The 22924-nt window shown below is 50.5% G+C and overlaps 1 protein-coding gene across 2 annotated transcripts; it reads right to left on the bottom strand.

The window, feature by feature from the left end:
- Window positions 1–8868: 8868 nt before the first annotated feature.
- On the bottom strand, window positions 8869–21932 carry UBL7 (ubiquitin like 7). 2 transcript variants are annotated; one of them, XM_019832056.3, is made up of 11 exons: window positions 21779–21932; window positions 19989–20201; window positions 19058–19189; window positions 15922–16004; window positions 15006–15090; window positions 14422–14479; window positions 13212–13345; window positions 12903–12952; window positions 12494–12661; window positions 11802–11924; window positions 8869–9117 (listed from the first exon to the last, which is right to left on the bottom strand). In XM_019832056.3, exons 1-11 carry the CDS (start codon window positions 21864–21866, stop codon window positions 8980–8982), a joined length of 1272 nt encoding a protein of 423 aa, XP_019687615.2. In that variant the 5' UTR covers window positions 21867–21932; the 3' UTR covers window positions 8869–8979. The 2 variants fall into 2 exon arrangements, with proteins under 2 accessions (XP_019687615.2, XP_003987003.3); XM_003986954.6 differs by having other exon boundaries at window positions 19058–19177.
- Between the last annotated feature and the right edge of the window lie 992 nt (window positions 21933–22924).

The raw sequence follows: 22924 nt of genomic DNA, 5'->3' as shown, positions 1-22924 counted from the left end.
GGCGCTGAGGTTACTATGTGCTACACATGTTTCACAGCCCCACTTTAACTCAGTCCATCTTCAGTCTTGTAAGTAGGTGCTATTGTTTGGCTCCCTTTGCAAACAAACAAACAAACAAACAAACAAACAAACAAACAAACAGAAACCAAGGTACAGAGAGGGAATGTGATGTACCCAAGGTCACACAGCTAGATAGAGAAGGGCTGGGATAGAAGCTCAGGTCATCTCCCTGGGGCCCACACCTTTATCTTCTACATCATCATGCTCCACTCTCAGGGCACTGCACCCTGTTGCTGCTGCCTGCTGTGTGTAGCTGGGAACTGGATCCAGATGATCCTCGGAAAGACGCAGACAGGACCCAGGTTACCAGGTGCCAGGCTCGGGCTCAGCCTCCCAAGCAACAGGGCAGCAGATGGAAACTGGGGTAGATGCCAAGGAATTTTCTTTTTCCAGGCTGGGGTGGGGATGAGGGGGTAATGCTGAAGATTGTTCCACCTCATGCCCTAGGGTGGGCCTCTGGCTGGGCTTCTCCATGCCTGGCTTAGCACCTGCTACACCAACGGGCACCCCTGAGCCAGCCAATCTAGGGGCAAAGGGCCAGATGGCAGCCCACTCCTGGTTGGCTACAGGCATTTAGGGAGGTAAGGACTGGGCCCGTGATTGGGGCAGTAGCTCTACAGGAGAAAGCAACTACACTGTGGGTATAGTGGGAGCAGGTACCCAGGGTGCGCAAAGCAGAGGACTGGTGTTTGGGTGTGGACTTTGGTGTGCCTCAGGCAGCACGGGGAAATCAAATGAGGATGGCACAGGTGGTGACAAGAGCCTGCCTGCCTCAATGGAGGCCAAGGCTAGCTTTGGGGCCTGGACCAAGGGTGGGGGCATAATCTCCACTCACAGCAAATGGTGGGAAATGAAGGAGCAGAGGAAGCCACAGATGTGACTGCAGACAGATCTGAGGGGAAGTGCATTCCTATTGCCCTCTTTCCCATGGCTCCCCACATGGGGGAGTCCGGAGAGAAAGCTGGGAGAAAGAAATGGTGCAGGGGCTCCTATTTGGAGAAAAAGACCTTGAAGGGGTCTTCCCTGTGGGGAGCTGAGGCACAGCCAAATCCGGAAGACCCCTTAGGGAGTCAGAGAAATGGACACACACCGACCTGAAGTTCATGGCCCCATAGCAGCATCGGGACCCCTCCCCAGACTTCCAAGCAAAGCCTTGCAGGGCCCTATCAGAGCATTCCTCCTCTCTCCAAGCTTTCTCTGACCCCCTCCTCAGCCCTGATTCCATGGGTCTTCAAAGGAGTGACCTGCCTCTAACAAGAAGCCCGTCGTAGGTATAAGGCACCCAAGCCCATAACAGCCCCTTGGTGCTAGACCCACCATGTTAGGAGGTCTCATGTCCACTCACAGCAGCAGCTCTAACTGCACCCCCTCCACTAGCACGGGGCAGAGACCAGGGAAATTCTGAGAACAGTGAAGCGGAAGGGGGGCGGGGTGGGGCTGGGGAACACCAGGAGGGCACACGCTCCATCTACAGAGCAGTTGCTACTTAGCCCCAGGCTATAGGGGCCATGGGAAAGTACACCCAAGATGACAGGCAGTCTGACTTTTCACTGGAAGCTGAAAACTGAGTTTATGTTGAAACTATCAGTTTTAAAACAGTGGCAAACCACCCCCCACCGCCAAAAAAAAAAAACAGAAACCAGAAAACTCAAGTAAAATGTTTATGACCACCCAGACCATGTCTGGAAATTCCAACTTACTGTGTGCTCACTGTATGCAGGCCCGTGACTATCTCATGGGCACAGGCATAGACACAACAGCGGCTGCCTCCCCTGTACTTGGCCCAACCTCCAAAGACCACATCAGGGCTTAGGCATGGACCACATGATGTACACACAGGACACCCTCCTTGGCTTGCGCAGGCCCTGGTACCACATCTCCCCCTCCCCTCAGAGCTCTGTCTGCCCCTAAAACTCTCCCCACCTATCCAAGCCTGTGTCTTCCTTCTAGGCCAGCTCAGAGCCACGGTCTCCCAGGCGGCTGCTCAGACGGAGAACTTCACACAACTGCTGCTACCCTTCCTAGGCTGAGGGTCAGCGCTTTCCTGAAGCATCCCATTCCTGCATCTCTGTTCTCCGATCTAGTTATTCCAGATACATTTTTATTTGTTTGGCCCTACCCTAAATTGTTAAGATTGGGGTCTGGCTTGCCAAGGGGAGAGACAAAAGCAAAAATCCACAGGGGGCTATTCAGTGACGGACAGGAGACTGGCAGATAAGAGCTAGCCCTTTTCTCCTTCCATCAGGACACTCAGCTCACCTAAAAACATGTCAGGTCCTCCCATGGCTTGCAGGGGCAACCCAGTGTCTTATCCCCCAAACTCGACACGCCAGGCCCTGGGCTTGTGGGGCAGGAGTGCCACCTGGTGGCCACTTTGGAACAGAGGGGAGTCTTAGCATAGACTGTGGGTAGATACAGACTCCCAAGCCTTTCTGGAGACAAACTCCTCCCTCCACCCCACCACACCCCCACCCCCATCTTTGAGCCTCTATTCTCAGTGCCCAAGGCCTGTGGCACAGCAGAATCTCGTGGGAGTCATGTGGAACCCATCCTGCCTAAAAAAGTCTCCTGACTAGATGTGGCTGAGGTCAGAGCAGGTCCCAGCACGGCCAGTGACCCAAGTAAGGCCCTGCCCTAGCCCAGGCCTCCATTTCTTTGTTTACAAAATGACAAAGAGAAACTATCCTTCTGGTCTATCTCCAATCTAGACCAGAGACACACCAAACTTTCTCGTTCTTTCTGCGTTTCCTTGTTTGTAGATTGAAACAGATATGCTTTTAAAATTATCTCTGCAGGACAGGTGTCCCAGGCCCTCCCAGCTCTGATGTGTCACCCGAGCCTGCTGGGGCCACCTGCATGAAAAGAAAGACATGCAGACATGTGATCTCCCACAAACAGTTCATGTTCTTTTGTAGATACAATGACGTAAGAATCCCAATTCTTGACTCTCGGAGGTCATTCAGTCCAACCTGGGAGCCCCTCACAGCAGCCTAGATGGCAGTCATGCAGCCTCTTACATACCCCCAGTGATGATGAGCTCACTTCCAAGGCCTCTTACTCAGCTCTCATTAAGCCATCTCCCCTGGGAGAAGACTCCTGCCCAGTGGTCCTAAATCTGTCCTCTGAGGCCACACAGACCACGTCTAATCTCTCTTCCTGGGATACAGCCAGGGGATTTCAATAGGGAATTTCAGCAGAGGTCATGCCCTTCTAAATCTACTCTTTTTTCACGGCAAATAACCCCAATTCCAACTAGGTCCCTCAGGGGCTTTGCTTGTTCTCTGTGATCCTTGTTGATTCTTAGGACGTCAGCCGTCAGGCATTTGACAAACTTCTACAGAGAAGCTCTTAGGTGCTGGGCAGCTCGGTTTGTGTCCATCTCCTTCATTTACTTTTTTTTTTTTTTTTTAAAGTAAGCTCTATGCCCAATGTAGGGCTTGAACTCACAACCCCAACATCAGGAGTTGCATGCTCTCTTGGGGCACCTGGGTGGCTCAGTCAGTTAAGCGTCTGACTTCAGCTCAGGTAATGATCTTACAGTTCGTGGCTTCAGGCCCTGCATCAGGCTCTGTGCTGACAGCTCAGAGGCTGGAGCCTGCTTCGGATTCTGTGTCCCCCTCTCTGCCCCTCCCCCACTCATGTCTGCGTGCTCTCTCTCTCTCTCAAATAAATAAACATAAACAAAAACTTTTTTTTTAATTAAAAAAAAAAAAAAAGAGTTGCACATTCTCCTGACTGAGCCACCTGGGCACCCCTGTGTCCATCTCCTTCAAAAACAGCACCCTGGTGGCAGATCAGAACACAACATTTAGAGAGGCTGAGTAGTAAAGAGTTGGAAGACTGATTTCCCTCCTGACTACAGCCCCCCAAAGGCACTGCCTCATGGGGCTGAGATACCAGGCTGCTAAATCCTATCGATCTTAGCCCAGGGCCATCCTTGGGCCAATTCCCACCCATCAGCAGTGGCCTTCTGGAACACTGGTTGAGAAAGACTGAGTCTGAATCTGGGCTTAGGAGGGGGGGGAAATGAGAACCCATCCTTCATGAGAACAATTGGTTTTCTAGTCCCCACCACAGGACCTCAGGTTGTCCCTATTCCTGTCCCTCTTGTTAGGGTTGTCCCTGACTCCATCAGTCATCTAGAACACTCACCAGTCCAGCTCTGAGTGCCCTTCCATCTCTGCTTTATACCCTGTCAATATCTATCTCTACAAACTGAGAGGAAATGTCAAACAGGACACGAGCGAGGCTCCAAGAGGTTAGGCTGTCTGTGGAGAAGACCTAACTCTCAGCCCGTCTGACTCAGAAGATTGATTCCCCTCGAAGACCCAAGCTGCCGCTTCGTGGAGGGATGTGCCTCCGAGTGGCTTCCAGGTCTGGCAGCCAGGCCCCACGTGTGCACACTGACGGAATCGTGCTGATACAATCCTACCCCAGTCCTAGAAAGGGCCAGTTTCCCAGCACAGCCACATCCTGTTACACGAGGAAGCCCTCATCAGTAAATGGGGTAGTATCTACCTCTCTGGGTTGTTAGGAGGTTCAGCCGAGATGGCATATGCGTGTACCCAGCTCAATGACTGGCACAGACACGGTTAATAGACGAGTACTGCCCTACTGCACTGCTGTCAGCCACTTTGCCAAGGTACAGCAGGGCAGTGCCTGGGTCTCTGCACAAGGCATTGCAAGCATACAGGGAGCTGAATGCTGTCACCGGCAACTGCAGAGCCTGAAGGAGCCAGACAGGGCGGGCCCAGGGACACAGGGGCAGAGCCAAGCCGACCTAACCCCCACCCAGGCCCACGGGGGGCTCGGGGAGGCTGGGTAGGCACACGGAGGCCTAAATAACCCCCCAACGTTCTCACCAAACGTTCAATGCCACGGCCCGTGGCAGAAGTGACAAGAGGCCAGCTCAGGGTAGGGCTCTGAGAGCTTGGTCTGGGGCCCAGGCCAGATGGGGCTGAGGCGAGGAGCAGAACCGGGGCCCATGTGCCCAGCAAGCTGTGCCAGCCCAGCCCATGCCAGCCCAGCCAAATTTGAGTTATATCAGGAGAAGGGATCTGCTCAGAAAACTCACCCATCTCTGCATATTTACATATTCTATTTTGGGGTCTTTTCCTTTTTTTTCCCTTAGCTTCCTAGAAAAGTTCTCGTGATCAATTCCAACTTCACCTCTGCTGAACTGCAAAAGCTCACTCTCAGTCCCATCTCCCTTCCAACTGCCAACTATCTCCCCTCCAGCTACCCTCCTGCAGGCAAGGTTCTCCAGAGTTCTCTGCCCTCCCTGCCTCTGCTGCCCCCACCTATTCAGGCCTCAACCCCTGCCACTGTTTTCTGGTTCCACTATAACGTTTCCGCAAGGTCACCATGGCTCAAGTCAGCAAATCCAAGGTCAGCCCTGGCTGCTAAGGTCTCTCCACAGACCTCACAAAACTGACCGTACCCTCTTTGTCCAGTTCCATTCCAGCAGCTTTGATGACTCATGGTCTCACCTTCCCAGAAGCGGCGGAGACCGCCCCCTTCTGTGTTCCATGGTCACCAGTCACCATCCCTATAAAGTCTAACTCCTTAGTGGGTGTCCCTTGGCTGCTACCCATCCCTGAAAAGTTGAATTCCCTTCTCACAGGACACAAGCAGAGTCTTCAACCCAAGACTCCCTGATCATTATCTCCAACTTAAGAAACACCCACTGTTCTACAAGACACCCCCACCTGGCTGTCCCCATGGCACCGTGAGCCCAACGTGTCCCAAACTGGCCCTGCATTCCAAAGCCAACCCCCGATCTCTTATTCTGGCCGCACCACCATCTACCCACTCACGCCCCACCACCTTCTCCGTCTCCCTCGTCCCCACATCTAGTCTGTCTTTCACATCTCACATCCCTCCCCTCCACCCAGCCCCCCTGCTGCGGCTCTAGTCCCCACGTGCGTGCGTCCCATCTGCAGGCAGCAAGCCGCCGAGCCGCCGAGCTGGTCTCCCACTGCCAATCTCACTTCCCACAAATCCAGCCTCCACACAGCTGTCAGGTTACCTCACACGAATTTGGTCCCCGCCCCCCACCCCCCCCCCCCCCCCCCAACTGGCCTGCCTAAAGCCATCCAAAGGGTGCTCTCTGCCTTTAGGATAAAGCCCGAGCTCCTCCACCTGGTCAGCCCCTGCACCGCCTCCCACCCCTCTGCACCCACCAGCCAGGAGCAGCAGTGGGAAGCGCACCAGCTTTGGAGCAAGACAGACCTGAGTTCCTGAGGCCAACTTGTCCAATGCCTAACTGCGATTGTGGACGGATGACCTCACCTCTCAAGCCCCCGTGCCCTCACCCGAAAACCGGGGCTAATTAAGTAACGCTCACCTTTCCCAAGAGGCCATGTGAATGCTAAGTCCTCAAATGGCTCTCCACCCGCCCCCCTTCCACACGGCCAGACTGCCAGGTGAGCCCACGGTCAGTGCTTAGTGGATCACAGCTTCCTCACTGGCCTCCCTGCCTCAAGCCTGCCCCGCTCTCCACCTGTTCACACACAGCAGCCAGTGACCTATCTACAATGCAAACCTCACTCTCCCTGGACTCAAAATCTCCTGTGACTCCCAGTGTTCTTAAAGAAGTCCAAACTCTTTATACATGGCTTAAAAGGATCCAGCCTCTGCCTACCTCAAAAATCCACCCTGCCACACAGGGCTACAGGAGCTGTATTCTCCCTGCTTCTGGCCCTCTCAGCACGTACACTTTCCTGCCCAACTCCTCCTCCCCCTCAGCTCTCAAGTCAGACACCACTCTCTCCAAGAAGCTCTCCCTCACTCACACACCCCCACCCTAACCCTTTCTATGGGGACCCTTTCTCCCCTTTCTAGGGGGACCTGCCTCGTCTGCCTGTCATCAGGCTTTAGTGTAAATATCTGTTTTTCTGTCTTCCCAATGATGTGGCTCTGTGATAGCAAGGACCCCATCAGGTTTACCTGGCACAGAGCAGAGGCTGAACGAATGTTTTTTGGGAGAGTAAAGGGAACAATGGTGAGGAAGGAGTCCTTGGCCCGTGGAAAGCCCCAGGCTCTGTGTGGGCGCTTATCAGACTCAACATATATTATTTAAAACATGGCCACAGGAAGTAAAGCCAACTTGCCAAGACCTCGGAGGAAAGAGCTGACAAAGAAGGGAAGGGGAAATCGTGGAAACGGTTCAATTCTTGGAAACAGTGCAACTGGTATTTGGGGGGTCAGTTCCAGGGACAGGGCAGGGTTACTCAAATGTCCCCCAGCATGATGGTGTGGGAGAGTTGAGCCCCAGTGCTTGTGATGGCAGTCCCCAGGGGCAGGGTATGAGTGGCCACAGAATGGAAACTAGCTCTAGGCACGCAGTGTCATGGGGAGAAGGGCTGTGTCAGCAAGTGGTCCCATGTGGCTGGAAATGACCTCTGTTTCTACCACAGTCAAGCCAGAGACGTTGGGTGAAAAGACAGAGAGCTTCCTTCTTGGTCTTTGTTCCCACCCACAAGGAGGCAGCTGGGCTCCAGGTAGACCACTGAGGCCCAAAAGAGGCCCAGCACCAAGAAGCCTGGTAAGTTCCAAGCCTTTGCAGCAAATGCAAACACCTCTCAACATTAATTCTAGGATGGAGAGGGAAATGTGGCAAGACTTCACAGTTTCTGGAGGAGGGACAGAACACTATGCTACTCAGGCCATATCTAGAACAGGGGGTCCTCCTGAGCGCCTCCCCTTAAGAGCATCACTGATAAGGAAGTCATTCATGGAGAACAGGATGTGCGAGGCACCAAAACCAGCACAGGCCAAAGGGGCAAGTGAATTGTCACCCCTCTCCCTAACTAAAGCCACGCTAACAGAGCAGAGAGGGCAGCAGGCTTGTCTGTGTGCTCCCTCGGGGCAGAGATGGGACCAAAGGACAGAAGAGGCAGTCCTTATCAGTGGTAGACCTCTTGTCCCAGGAAGTGACAAGCAGAGGCTGAATGACCAGGACGGTGGATGCTGTGGGCAGGACGTCTGCCTAAGGCACAGGGCAGGCGCAGACCTGAGCTCCTTTCCACTGAAACACCATCTGAGGGGAAGGATCTTTTCCTGACAAAGTATTCAAAGCACACGAAACCCACTCGCTCAACTTGGACGTGTCTGCGACGCAGTAGGAAACACTGTGCCAAGGGGAACGAGAGCTCGGGCAGATGGAGCGGCAGCTTGGGGGTTGGTGCCCTCTCTTCAAGATGAAAGCTGAGCCCTGTTCGTGTTGGTGTTGTTGTTTAGTATTGTTATTTAACTGCTCTTGTATTTACGCCTTGAGGACAGAGAAGAGGGCCCTGCCTCCTGGCACAGCTCTGAGGCCCAGAGTCTGGCGTGGTTACAGAATAGGCATCAAAGACTCCCTGGCGAGAGGAGGCCAGGGGAGGAATACGGAATCTTGTGGGAGCCTGTGGGAAGGCGAGCTGCCCTACCCGCTCACAGTAAAAGGACACCTGGCCACTCCTCAGACTGGGGTCATCTCAGAAGCGCAGGCCTCTTCTGGCCACAGCCGCCACAGCAGCCACCCTGGACACTGGGTGGTGGTTCTGCTCCAGCCTTGGGCAAGTCCTGAGGCTGCCACACCCCAACGTACCAAAGGTCCTGGCGCTATCACTGGAAACTTCTCCAAAAAAGAGAATGTGGGCATCACACAGCATCCCGTGATGTGGGTCTAAAATTCTCCACCCAGGGCTCAGAAGCAGGGGCAGGCCACAATCCCTGATCCCACGGCGCCAAGACCCACACACCACGCTTGCCCCATTGCCTCCACCAGCTCAGATCAGCCAGAACGGCCAAGCAATGGACAAGGCGGAAGGTCGACCATCAGATGTATTGGGGAGAGGAGAGATGGGGCACCTTCAGGAGTGCCTCCCACGGGCAGCCGCCTTGGCAGTTTGCTGGGGGGTCAGGAGGAGCAGGAGTTCACGGGGCTCCTCCGGCAAAGATGAGCTCCAGGGCCGCTTGGATGTCACCGCCAGTGGCCTGCAGGGCCCGCAGGCTCAGCTCATCGTCCTGGATGCCCATGTCACGCAGCTGCTGCAGCTGGGGCTGCCACTGGCTCTGCAGAAAGACAGGACAAGCGGAAGCTGTTAGCTGGGATCCTCAGTAGACTTGCCGGGGTCTGCTCTCTCAGGGGGAGGGACGAAGGTCGGTTCCTAAGGCAAAGTCGCTGATGTGAAGTTCCGCAGAACACAGGGCTTCTAGGAAGACTACCAGAGGGCCTTGAGAGTTTAGAGAACAAACGAGAAGTTTTCCCAATTAAAAAAGGAAAAATTTAACATAAGGATCAAAAAAGAAGGCACAGATTACTCACTATCTAAATTTTAAAAAATTAAATTACTTTCTTTCTCCTGCTCTATGTATAGACAGACAGACACATACACACAGATGGGGGGAGGGGGTACATTTTTAAATTAGTTTTGTTTTTGAGTGTGATGCATAGTGAAAAGTTTCCCTCTATCCACTCCCATACCCACCCCAGAGAACCTATTTTACTTATCTTTGAGAAAATACAAATATAGATTCCCGTAGCTACTCTTTTCTTAGACCCTGTTCTACCCTCAGCACCTGCCTTTTTTCCAACATAATTAACGTAGCCTGATGATCTCTCTTTGCCACTAGAGAGCTTTTTAATAACTGTACAATATTCCAACTCATACATGTCTTGAAATGTACCATAACTGAGCTGTTTCCAACCCTTCGCCACTACAAACGATGCCAAGGTGACGGCCTCCGTACAAATGTCGTTTTCTACAGGCACACACATAATTCCAGGAGAAATTCCAAGAATGGGGCTGGAAGGAATCATGGCGTTAATCAGCACTTCCTTTCCATGAAGAGCCTGTTCCTGTCCTTTGCCCATTTTTCTATGGAGTTGTTGGTCCTAAATTACTAGAATTCTACACACCAGGGAAGTTTTGCCTGGTATGTGTTACAGACTTTTTCCCTGTTTGTTGTTGGCCTTTGGTCTTTGCTTCTGGTTTGGTGTGGTTTCCTATGCAGAAATCTTCACTTCTACAAACTCAGAATGTATTACTCTTTATGTAATGGCTCCTGGATTTTGACTCTCAGCTACACAAGGCCCTCTCCACTACAAGGGTTTAAAGAAATTAACCCACATTTTCTTTCTTTCTTTTTTTTTAAATCTTTTTTTTTTTTTAAGTTTTTTTAATGTTTATTTTTGACAGAGAGAGAGAGAGAGAGAGAGAGAGAGAGACAGAACATGAGCGGGGGAGGGGCAGAGAGAGAGGGAGACACAGAATCCGAAGCAGGCTCCAGGCTCTGAGCTGTCAGCACAGAGCCCAACGCAGGGCTTGAACTCACGAGCTGTGAGATCATGACCTGAGCCGAAGACGGATGCTCAACCGACTGAACCACCCAGGAGCCCCCCACATTTTCTTTTAGTACTTTCAAAGCTTTATCAATATCTCTACTTCATGAAGGAGGAAGTGAACAACTTAAGGAAGACAATGTGCTCACTCGTGGGAAGAAGGCAGTGGGGATGAAATGCAAATTCAGAGAGGCAGGCAGGCAGTGAGGTGTGGAGGGTCTTTCAAAAACCACACAAACCAACTTGGTTGGTCAGGTGGAGCCAGTGAAAGTTCTTGAGCTGGAGAGCAGAGTGAACAGGCATCTAGCTGGGGAAGATGAAGGAATGGAACAGACAAGCTGTCCACGGACCCTGCTCCTATTCCCCTCACTGTCCACTGGGACCACATAGGTTTAGAGGAAACCACGGGAGCTTGAACCCTGTCTTTCCCACTTGATGGCTATATGACCCTGGACCAATTCCAGAAATGACATTCACCCCCAGGCTCAGGAAACAGAGCGGAAACAGAGTGAAGGAAACAAAGGAAACAAAGTGTTTGGAAACAGAGTGAAGGAAACAAAGCAAAGGAAACAGAGTGAAGCAGACAGCTCATGCACAGAGACATGCAATAAAACATTGGCTCCTATGGTCTTCCACTTAGTTGCTCGAGTGACCTTTCTATGAAGCAGAGCAGCCATGGTGTCATTCCCTGCTGAAACCCTCCTTGGCTCCCTGGTGACTACACGATCAAGTCTGGTCTCCTTCCTCAAACACTCAGGGCTGTCACACTCAGGGTCCTGCTCCCCTGTTCTCTGGCTCCGTCTGAGGATCTTTTCCATGAGGACACTGCCTTCTGGCCTTGCAGGCTCGGGGATGTCACATGTACCTCCACACATTTGCTCCAACAGGTGGCTGCCTCTACCTGGACACCATCCTCCCAAATACCCCTTTCCTGTCTGGCTAACCTCTAACCAATTCTTTGATAATCAGTTAAAACGCCCCTTCCTCAGAAAAGTTCTGCCTGACCCAGGCCCTCACTTGAAGCCTGGGCTGGGCTTCTCGCTCTACTGCTCCCGTTTCAATCTCCTGGTACCCCTCCACGGCAGAGATGATGATGGCTCACCTCTGCCCCAGGAGCTGGACCCAGATCTGGTATTTCAGTACTCAACACTCAGTCAATGCTCACGGAATGAATGAATGACTCTTTGACTAAAACGGCCATTAAGTGTCCCAGCCACACAGTCAGTGGAGTCAGGCCAGGGCCACAGGGTGCAGGAGTGGAAGCCACAGGGAAAACTGCCCTTGCTGGGAGCATCCTCTCCTGTCACACTGCCAGCTGTTCCTAGAGCGAAGAAGGCCCTCTAGAGAGCAGAAAGAAGCTCCGTATTCAAAGTAACCAGGCAGCCGCATGGATACCGGAGTGGGGAAAACTGACCTGAAGGCTGGGCTGCCCAGAGGCCTGCAGAGCGTGCTGTAGGGCTTGGCTGAAGAGATCGTTGGTGATGGGTGTCCCTGACTGGACACCAGAGGACATTGGTGAGGTCCCTGAGGAATGGCCCTAGAGACAAATCAGTGGTTAGTGCCACCCTCAGAGACACCTCAATCTTCCAGTACATACATGAGATCGTCACGGTACCCCATCGTGGGTCCCTGGGGTACCCAACTACTGCCTCCCAACAGACACCTACGTGGGACAACCACACAGGGGTGCCTAAAAGCTCGCTGAGGCCAGAGAAGATTCCATCCTCTTCTGCCCAGGGAAATGGAACTGAGCCCCTGACCTAGCCTAGGACCGCAGCATTGGGAGAGATGGCCTTGGCAGCTAGAGTGACCATTACCAGGAACGCTTAAGCCGGTGACGGCTGAGACCTGTCAAGGATGAGGAAGGGCACACTACGCGAGGGGAGGTTCTGAACGACGAGGGGAGGAATTCTGGACTGTACTGCACCCCGGATGCTAAGCCCTAAAGGCAAGTCAGGGAGAGGGTGACCGGGCTGCAGTGAGAACCCCACCAGGGTTCCAGGAAGACTTCAGCTCAAACCAGATCTAGCACCAGGGTCAGCAAAGGTAAACCCACTTCACTGCTGGGGAGCTTCTCCCCTGGGGGCCCAGCCCCCATCTTCATACCTGGGTGCCAGGAGTCGGCGTGTGAGAGCTGCTCTCCGGAGTGCTGGCCAGGGCCAGGGCAGTGGCCAGCTCGCTCTGGGTAATGGGTCGGGGGCCAGCAGCTCCACTGTACCCCAGGGAGGCTGGGCGGGAGCTGGGTGTGCTGCTAGAAGGCGTGGACCTGGAGGTCTGGAGAAGGGAGGTGCCCAGGATCAGGGAAGTGGCACTGAGACATTCCCAGATGAACCCCGCCCCCGCGGCAGGAACAGAAGGAGCCTCCCCAAGCTGCCAGGTTCAGAAAGGAATAGTATGACATAGATTGGCCACCAGAGGGGTTAAGACCACCCCCCGGCTTGGGTGTGCCAAGTCCCAGGGAGAGACGCGTCCCTGGCACCATCTCCTCTAAATGGCAAGCAGCCAGGCCACTTACTGGGTGAAAGTCGTCCTCATCGTCAGAGAGCCCTTCAAACAGGAAGCCACCTGGAGGAGGGAGAACAGATTTCGGGAGGAAGAACAGAAAGGCACAGGCGTAGCTCCAGAATCTCAGTTCAGATACTCTCCAAATTCACATTTTCATCTCTCCCCTTGGAAAATTACAGGACAGATGCACTCCCTGACTCAAACCGAGAGTTCCCGAGGAACGCCCTCTGCCAGCGCTATACATAGCTGCTGAGTAAAGCAAATCCCTGGGCCACTGCCGGCTCCCGAGGGGGCCTACGTTACGCTTTCTGGGGCCTACCTGGCATGTCCCGGTACGAGCTGGAGGGCATGCTCCTCGAAGAGGAGTCAGCTCCTGGCAGTGGGGTGCTACCCGCCACCGAGTGCAGAACCAGGACGATGGCATTGACCAGGGCTGGGTGAGCAGGCACCAACCTGGGACAGAGGCAGGAAGAAACACAAGGGTGACTAAGAAGGAAAGAGACCCCTCAGCATGCCAGCAGTTCTGGGTGCCCCTCAAAACAGCTGCATTCCCTTGCCTGACTTTAAATTCCTTGGCACCTCCCACCAGTTGGCTCTGTTCTCCTGCCCTGCCCTCAGCAGCAATGGCAAGGCCGCCAGTCCTAGGGTCCACTGCCAATGCTTTACCTTCCCCTCTGGCAAGGCATGATAGGACATGCATAGCCAAGGCGGCTCAGGGGTCTCTCTCTAGTCTCATCTCCGTCACTACTTTCCTGGATGACCTCTGTCAGGTGCCTTCTCTTCCCAGGGTGGAGCTGTTTTCTTCACTTGCAAAATAAGGTCTATAACCTGTACTGTCCCTTCTAGTTCTACAATTTTAGGGATCAATGCTCCTGCATCTTTCCCCATCTTAAAATATTTTAAAGGCTCAGGGCACCTGGGTGGCTCCGTTGGTTAAGCATCCGACTTCGGCTCAGGTCATGATCTCGTGGATCGTGAGTTCAAGCCCTGCATCAGGCTCTCTACTGTCAGCATGGGGCCCGCTTTGGATCCTCTGCCTCCCTCTCTCTTTGCCCCTCCCCTGCTTGTGCATGTGTGTGTTCGCTCTCTCACTCTCTCTCTCTCTCTCAAAAAAAAAAAGTATATATATGTATGTGTGTGTGTGTGTATATATATATACACACATATATATACACTTTATATATATATATATATATATATATATATATATTTTAATTTATATATATTTTTACATATGTATATATTTTAAAGGCTCTCCAATGTCTACCGAATAAGCACTGAACTGAGCCCGGCTGCAAAGCCACCTCCCTCAGAACCCTGCTTCAACTCCGCATCTCCACGTGTCCTGTCCCTGGGCTTGGTCGGTCTACTGGGAGCCCCTGCTCTTTCTCACCTGCTGACATACTTAACAGGTAGACTTTGGGAGAGATGGGGTTGGGCTCTAAGAGCAGAATCTGGGGTAACGATTAGGTTTCTGGCCCAACCATGAGGAGACACAGGGTACCCTTTAATAAGATGGGTAGACTTACGTATCAAGCATGCTGGGATCAGCGAAGACAGAGAAGAGGTCCTTGTCCTGGAGAACACCTGAAGGAGAACAGGGCTCACCTCAGAGACTCTTCCTAGTCTAGGAGGGTATGAAGAGGCTTTAGGTCTCAGAGCAACCAGTTCAACAGGGACACAGGATCACAGAGCAGCTCTCATGAGAAGAGGAGGAAACAAAACACCAAGAAGCACAACCCAAGTGTTCTCCACCGTGTTCCCCACTCACCACCTCCCTCTGCACTTAGGTCACATGCTGCATACCGACACATCAGTCTCTCTTCCCCATATGTCTGGGTTCCTCCCTTGGCCACCAAAGTGTGTAGGAAGTCTTCCCTCCTGGGGGCTAAATGCTGCCCCCATCTGGCAACCTACCATCTCATTTATGATGTTAGCTAGGCCATGATTTCTCAGCAGCACTGACCGCTCTTGGAGGGCTGGGTGTATGTAACACATCTTGGTTACCCCTCGCCCCAACAAGACCAGTGGTTCTTCACAAGATGGTAATTGCCTCTCCCTGTTTCTCCTTCTCCAACAACTCCTGTTTCCTCAAGCTCAGTCCTGCACTTACCGAGGGCAATGGGGTCGCTGCTGAGACCTGGGGTGGCCACAATGATCTGATCCAGAGATTCCTTATTGCTGAGCATCTTAAAGACCTGCAGGAGAAATGGGGGTGGGGGCAGAGGCGCTGAGCACTCAACCAGTTCAATCCACTCAGCAAACACCTGCACGCTGCTGAAGTGATTCCTCCCTCTGTGTGCTTGCATGCACACCACCACAGTGGAACAATAGCCCCAGGAAACACATGAACTTTTTTCTCTAAGATTGTAGCTTACTGGAGGGGAAACAAACAATTTTTAAAGAAAGCAAGACCACGGTAAACCTACAATCTCTAGTCCTGTTCCTCATCTGTAGTTCTAATGCTTCCAAAATAAAAGCTCAAAAAATAAAGCTTCCAAAATAAAAGTTTGTAAGCCCAATGGCAAACGTTCTTCTAGGTGCCAAAAGCCCTTTTCAATCTCTGTAAAATTATCATTTCATATGCATATATGTCGGGAAGTTTGCAGCTCTATTAATTCTGCTTATCAACTCTCCTACAGAAAGACATCAGCACATTTGCCCAATGAGGAAATCCAGGTGAGGAGCAGTGGGCAGGCAGTTCAGCAAAAGTCAAAGAATGACGCCCGGCAGAAACAGCATGTGGATCCATTGGCTGCAACTATATTCATTCCGTGAGGCCAATCCAGTATCAGGAGAGGTAGTATCATTCTCACAAGAGGAAATCAACAAGACCTAGCTGAGAGAGCCTGTTTGGGGGATGATAGGGCTCTGCTGAGACCCACAGACACGACAAAAACTCCCCAAGGAACTCTTAGTAGCCATGGTAACAGGCTTCCAGCTCCCACTCGACACCACTCACCAGCGTTCACACCCTCTCCTGCCATCCTGGCAAGAGTCTGGGGCAAGGGGCCTCGGCACACACTCACCGCCTCCCTGTAGGAGGAGCTGCTGTGCAGGGCAGTGTGCAGCACCCGGAACTCCCTCAGGGCAGCCACTCTGTCCACAGGCTCTGGGGACAAGACACTCAGTTACCTACAACCCGGCCCTGTCCCTGCGGCAGATGCAGAGCATCACCCAGCGTGTTCCCTCAGCACCCCACAAAGAACATGAGTGCCCATTCAGAAAAACCCACTAATGCCACCACAGATGGGAGAACCACACCCTCTTTGGAGCAGCTCCAGTACACAAGGCAAACAAATTCAAGTTCAGGTGGCAGTGGTGGATCTCAGCACCTGAAAGAGACCGCTCCGATCAATATCCCACTGCGCGAGTTCTAGACTTGTTACATTTGAAAAGGAGGAATGTATAGCCAACTCTGTAGACTTTTAGACAGCGATTTAAAATAAGAACCAAAAGCCATCTGAACAATATGGAGCAATGCTGACACAATATGTTAAGAGAAAGAAATAGAACACGAAGTTGTACATATGTTCTCTAGTAAAACTCCGTAAAATGTGTCAGTGTGCACGTGGTCCAAGGCTGGAAGGGCACAAAGGGGAGAAGAGAACTTAGGGAGGGTGGCAGGATCAAGGCTAATTGTTTTCTCTGTCATATTTTCTTTTAGGCTTCTATATTATTTTTAATCTTAAAATATACATATATATAAGAACCAAGAAAAAACACTGTACCCCTTAACCTTGTTATCACCTACGCCCAACAGCAAGCATTTCACTGGGACTCAAAGCTCCTTCCTGATCTTTGGACACTATGATTTGTATATATGGGAAAGTTTAGCCGTTGGCTTAGTTTTAATTGGTAAAGCAGATGTTTTCTAGGAGAAGGTATTCTAAGCTTCAGTGAGACTGTGTGCAAAATCATGGGAGAATAAAAGAATGAGGTGCTTTGATGGAATCCCAAGTCATTTTTTTTTTTTTGTAGCCAGGGCTCACGGTACACGTCCCTGCTCAAACAGCAGGCTAAGTAAGATCCTGAAGAGATCCGTAACCTGCCACAGAGAACCATCAAAGGGATCCAGGTGGGAAGGGAGGGACTGACAGGTTCTCCTCCTACAGGCGCTAATCTAGTGGGAGACCCAGAAATGTGCTTCCTTTTATAAGAGCACTCAAAAATAAAATATCCAAAATGCCACCGCGAAACCGTTTCTTTTCAGATCTAAGTTTATTTTCACCCCGCAAGAAAACATGCACGTGTTTCAAAGATAAAACTCCAGGCCAAAGGGAGGAGGAAAAGGACTCTTAATATCTGAATCCAATCATCAGCTAAGAGCTGTGGTTGTCTCTGTAACATCTCTGAGTTAATCTCTACCTCACTCTTTGGAAGTGGGAAGCAGCCAGCCCAGTGGAAAGAATGTGGGCTCTAGAGCCAGGAAAAGCTGATTCACATCCCAGCTCTTGCATTAATTTTCTAAGTAGGTGACCTTGAATAAATACCTTTTCTAACTTTCCTTTTCTTCATCTATCAAATGCTAATGCTGTTACCTGGCCTGCAGGTCTAATGATTAAATGGGATATCAAAGAGAAACAATCTGGCTTGAAGAAGCAACAAATGTTACTTTCCTTCTGTCAGTGCCCTCCAGCCAAAGACGAGAGGGGCACACCTGCAGTGGACCAAGTTGGGCTCACTGCTCTGTACAAAGGGAAGGATGCACACCACGAGAATTGGGGGTATCGCCATACGATGATGTTACAGAAGATTTATAGGATTTGGGATTCGGCTGGGGGATCAGGGGTGGGGGGGGCGGTTTCAAGAAGTAGGGTTTTGTTCTGGATTGAATGCTGTCAGGAAGTGGGGGTGATTTTATGATCGGATAGCTAATAATCCTTAGCTAGAGGAAAGAAAACTAGAGCGAGGCCAACGCTGTAACTGGTAAAGAAGCAACAGCCGCTCATAATAGCCAGGATGGAGGGATATTTGGTCACTTCTGTGATGTGAACAACGCTCAGGGCTTTGTCTCTGTTCAGAAATGAGAGGGATCTTATTTTTGTCTTGATCCATTATAGTCTCAGAGTGAGTGGCCTTACGGGTGTTGGCGATCTGTTGAAATTGTTCATGTGTCAAGGCCTAGCCAAGAGCCAGGCCAACCCTTGAATGTCAGAGACTGCCTTTCTCTTTCTCACCTCCCGTCAGTGGACAAGAGATCTTTTTGTCCTTGGTGTTTAGAATTGAAAAGAGGGGATATTTCAGACTGATAACCAATCACAGCAGTCATGAACATTTCAAAAATATGTCAGATGGGCAGTTTAACAAACCTCTTTTACATAGCTTAGCTTTATCCCTGGGGACACTTTTAAAACACAGATGTAAAACTGAAATTATGAATGCCAAGCAGCACCTTTTATTAATAAATCAAAAGGGCATTCGAGGTTTTGTGAGTGTTCTCCAAGAGCTACTTTAGTACTGTTCAAATATTTTCAAGCTTCAGGAAAATAAACTACCAGTACAGCAGAAGTGAGCTGTCCAGGGCCACTTGTGGGAAGATTTGCTACAGCATTAGGAGAGCACAGGGAGTTTCAGCTTTTTCCTAGTAAGAACAACAACAACAAAGAGATCCAAAGTTCACTGAGAAATAAACCGTTAATCTAAACAAGTTTAAAGAGACACACGCTCCCTACCCCCACTAGAATACAATGGGTAATGAACTTAAAATGTAGAGAAACAAGTCCCCTTCTGTTAGTGGTGTTGGCAGCAAGTAGACCAAAACTGTACTCTATTGGGGCGCCTGGGCAGCTCAGTCAGTTAAGCGTCTGACTTCGGCTCAGGTCATGATCTCCCAGTCCATGGGTTTGAGCCCCGCGTCGGGCTCTGTGCTGACAGCTCCGAGTCTGAAGCCTGCTTTGGATTCTGTCTCCCTCTCTCTCTGCCCCTCCCCTGCTCGTGCTCTGTCTCTCTCTCTCTCTCGAAAATAAAGAAACATTAAAAAAAAAAAAATCAAAACTGCACTCTGTTACCAATGGGACTCATCCACTAGGTAATAATAGATATCCTCCATCACTATCTCAGTAACTCACTTCTTTGTTCCACCCAGGCCAGGCCTCAAGAGCACACAGACCCTTTCGGTGTAGACATTACAGAAACTCTGCTTGTCTAAGGGCCCTTACTCACCTGGTTTCTGATCAGGCTCGGGCCAGGACTTGCGCAGAACATGGACTGTGGACCCAGGTTGGATGCCGTAGAAGTCAAGGGTCTGGTCATCTTTAAGCTTCCGACCACAGTAGATCAGATCTAAAAAGAGAACTGTCCATTTATATTATATTCTTCAAAACAGTGTAGATAGTTTCTGCCCCTAAGAAACTTACCTTGATCGGATAGCTGGAGAAGGATACGTGCTTTAAAAAGTACTCTTTATTAATAAATACATTTTGGTAACAAATTATTAGCAAGTACAAACTCATAAAATACAGAATCTATGCGCAGGTAGGCTCTAGAGCTTAACATCATGCTGACTGATATTTAAATGAATGGGAAAATGCAACAACAAAAAAGGATGAACCCAGTGTTTTTATGACTAAGAACATACTTTTTGCCAGTTGGACACCTCAGCTATTATAAATTACGTTTATGATATAATTTAACATTATATTTAAATTCCCTCTTCCTCCACCTAGAATACCCTTACCATCTTCCTTTCCTTTATTTACTGCCTTCCCTCTGACCAACCAAGCAAGCAAAAACACAAATCCTTCTAATTATCCTTTAAAACCCATCTCAAATGCCATATACTGGGGGCCTCCCCCAACGAGCTGCTCCTTCCCTAGCGTACCCCAAATTCTTGCTCTTTCAGGGAAAGAATTTAACAATGTCATGGTTAAGGAGCTCTGTGATAAAGGAACTCAGTATAATGCGCAACTGAAATGGCAACCAATAGTTTTATTTCATGGTTTGTGTTTCTATTCACCCAACTACCATTAACTTCCCTGGACCATTAACATTATGAGGCAACAAATCCCAAACTCTTAATTTACCCTTGTAATTCCCGAAGTATCCTCCCCCGAAAGAGAGCAGAGCAGCAGCCCAACCCGTTTCAGAGACTCACCAATCAGCTCAGGGTCTGGAACAGACTCCTGGAGTTTTCCAGCTATGAGTTGCTTCAGAAATGAAATACTATAGCCCCCCAGTGAGTATTCACCCAGCTCTGACTCCGGCAACTGAAGAACAGACTTTGGGGCAAGTGGCTGGTCGGCCAGCTTCACCGCCAGATGCCAATCTGAGAGAGACATCCTCTCTCTTTCGCGCTCTCTCTTTCTCCCTGTAAAGGAACAGAGCCTTAGTGGTTAAAGGGCAGACTGCCACCCTACGCCGCCCCCACCCCACCAAGGGGCTGAATGAAAGATAATTCATTGTGACACTGTTGGAAAAACACAGGGTGCAACATCAGGAAGCCAGAACTAGAATCTGGGGTCCTTTCTATACCCATCCTATGATAAACAGCAAAAAACCTTCAGCTTGCTAGGCCTCAGTTTCTTTATCTTTAAAGTGGACATAAAAATGGAATGTCGTGAGGTTCAAATGAGATCATCCAACCCCTTCCCTTACGTACACTCCTTATTTCCAATTTTCTTCATCAACTCTTGCTTGAACTGCAATAGCTTTGTAACAAGCCCCTGCCTCTTGCCTCTCTTCCTATCAAATACCCATGCTGCCACCCAACTCATCACTATTTTTTTTCAATTCAGTATAGCTAACAAACAGTGTTATATTATTTTCAGGTGTACAGTCTAGTGATTCAATAATTGTGTACATTACTCAGTGCTCATCATGCTAAATGTACTCTTAACCTCCATCACTATTTCACCCATCCCCCCCACCCACCTCTGTTCTGGTAACCATCTGTTTGTTCTCCATAGTTAATCATCACTTTAAAACACAGATCTTATCAAAACATTCCTCTGCTTAGGACTCCTCCAACGACTCCAAACCACTTCTGTGAATAAGTCTATAACTCCACAGCCTGGCTTATGACAACATTTGTTTTGTTTTATGTTTTGTTTTGTTTTATGACAACATTCTTTCTGTTCCCTCTGCCAGCCTTCCTCCCCAACAGAGCCCTGCCCTGCCCTAACCTCCCCAGCACTTAAGTCCACCCCCAGGAAGCCTCCAGTCTTAACAAACGTCTCCCACTTTATATCTCTGTTCATCTGCTAACTCTGCATGTATAATCCCTCCTCCTCCCTCTGGCCTCTTAGCAAACTACCAAGATCAACTCAAATACAACCTTCTCTGTCCCCTCTCTCCTTCCTCTGTTGTTCCCACATATACTCAGGGCAAAGGGTTACAAATATCTATATACTTGTCAAACCCCAGTCCCCAACGCCTTCCTGAAGGCCCCTGATAGCAAAGACTAGAATTTTTGCCTTTATTGTCCCAACGCTTGGCAGATGCGGGTCCCAGAAAATGAATCAGAAACTCTGAGGGTGGAAGAATCCTCCAAGGCAAGCCCTCGTTATAATCATTATTGCTTCCAAAGAGGCCTCTAGTAGGGAAGTTAAAAAAAAGGCCGTGTGGCTTTGAAGCTGCACAGCAGACCCCAAGGCATCCTCAAGGTACCGATATCCAGGTTTACAAGAAGGAAGGAAATAAATAGGTCTTTTTATATACCATATCATTTTATCCTCACAACTGTTCCTTGAGACAGGCATTACCAACTAAACATTAAAGACAAGGGAACCGTGACTCAGGAAGGTGAAGTCACCGGCCCAAGGTTACAGACAGCTAATGGTGGGGCAGGGGCACTATCTCTTAGGTGACGACCCCACCACTCCCACGGAACCAGCTAACTAATGGACACATGTCGAGCCCGCGCGACCCGGGGCCCAGAGCCCTCACCCGTCCCGCGGAAGGAACCCGGCCGCAGAGCCGCCGGTGTAAACACACTCCGGACCTCTCGCCGGAAACCGGAAACCCTGCGCTGCATTCTGGGAATTGCAGTTTCTGCTTGCGGCCCGGTCCCTTCTAAAGCCCCTGCCTGCCGGTGGCGCTAATTGCAAAGCTTCCGGTTCTGGGGTGGGCGTGGTTTCCGAGCCCCTTGAAATTTCCCGCGCGGGGCACCGCTGCGGCTTTCGCGGGTGAAAGACCTGGTGCCTGTGTGCGTTCCAGGGCGCGAGTTGCGGGAGGTGGGCCTGGCGCGGTCCCCAGAAGCATGCAGAGTCCTCCGGCAGTGCTGGGTTGTTACTGCGCCGCCAGAGGGAAGGCCCCTCCCGGATCCCCTCCTGCTCCGACGCTCGCCACCCGCCTTCCCTAGCGGCCTCTTCAGACACACCCAGTGGTACCTTGCGGCCCTCCCCTGGAAAACCGAGGGCTCTCGGATGAAGGCATCCTCTTTTGCGCTTCTCGCAGCCAGTCTACCAATGAGGCAAAAGCAGGAACGGAAGGACGACTCCCTCTAAACGTGGGTCCGCTGTTAAGTCGGAATCCTTGCTTCACCATGCAGTGGTGAGGTTTATATAACAGTCATTCATAGAATCAATTTGGAGAGGGGAATTTCCACTGAACTGTAATAGAGAAACTGCGTATTTTAAATGCATGGTTAGAATTGGTTTGCGTTTGCACAGAAATTAGAATTAGCGCTAAAATGTTGAAGAAGGTTACTTTTTTTTTTTTTTTTTTTTTAAATCTTAGAGCGAGAGAGAGCAAGGGAAGGGAAGAGAGAATCTTGGGCTCGGCTTGGAGCCCGAGGCAGGACTTGATCCTGTGACCCTGGGATCATGACCTGCGCTGAAATCAATAGTCTGGTGCTCAACCTGCTTAGCCACCCAGGCGCCCCAAGAGTGGCCACTTCTAATTGGATTCTATTCGAGAATTAATTCAAGGACTAAGGAAAGCAAAAGAACAGGCGAATATAAGTGAATGAGGTTGATCATAGCAGCCGAAGGCTGATCTGGTGTGCACAAACGTAGAAGTGTAATTCTAGAACATTCTAACGTAAGCCTGGGACTGGGGCAGCAACTGAGCGGGATAGCTTGTCTGAGGAGA

Source organism: Felis catus, chromosome B3 (assembly GCF_018350175.1).
Source record: "Felis catus isolate Fca126 chromosome B3, F.catus_Fca126_mat1.0, whole genome shotgun sequence".
NCBI classification, from domain to species: Eukaryota; Metazoa; Chordata; class Mammalia; order Carnivora; family Felidae; genus Felis; species Felis catus.
This window is presented reverse-complemented; position numbering and strand designations above follow the sequence as displayed.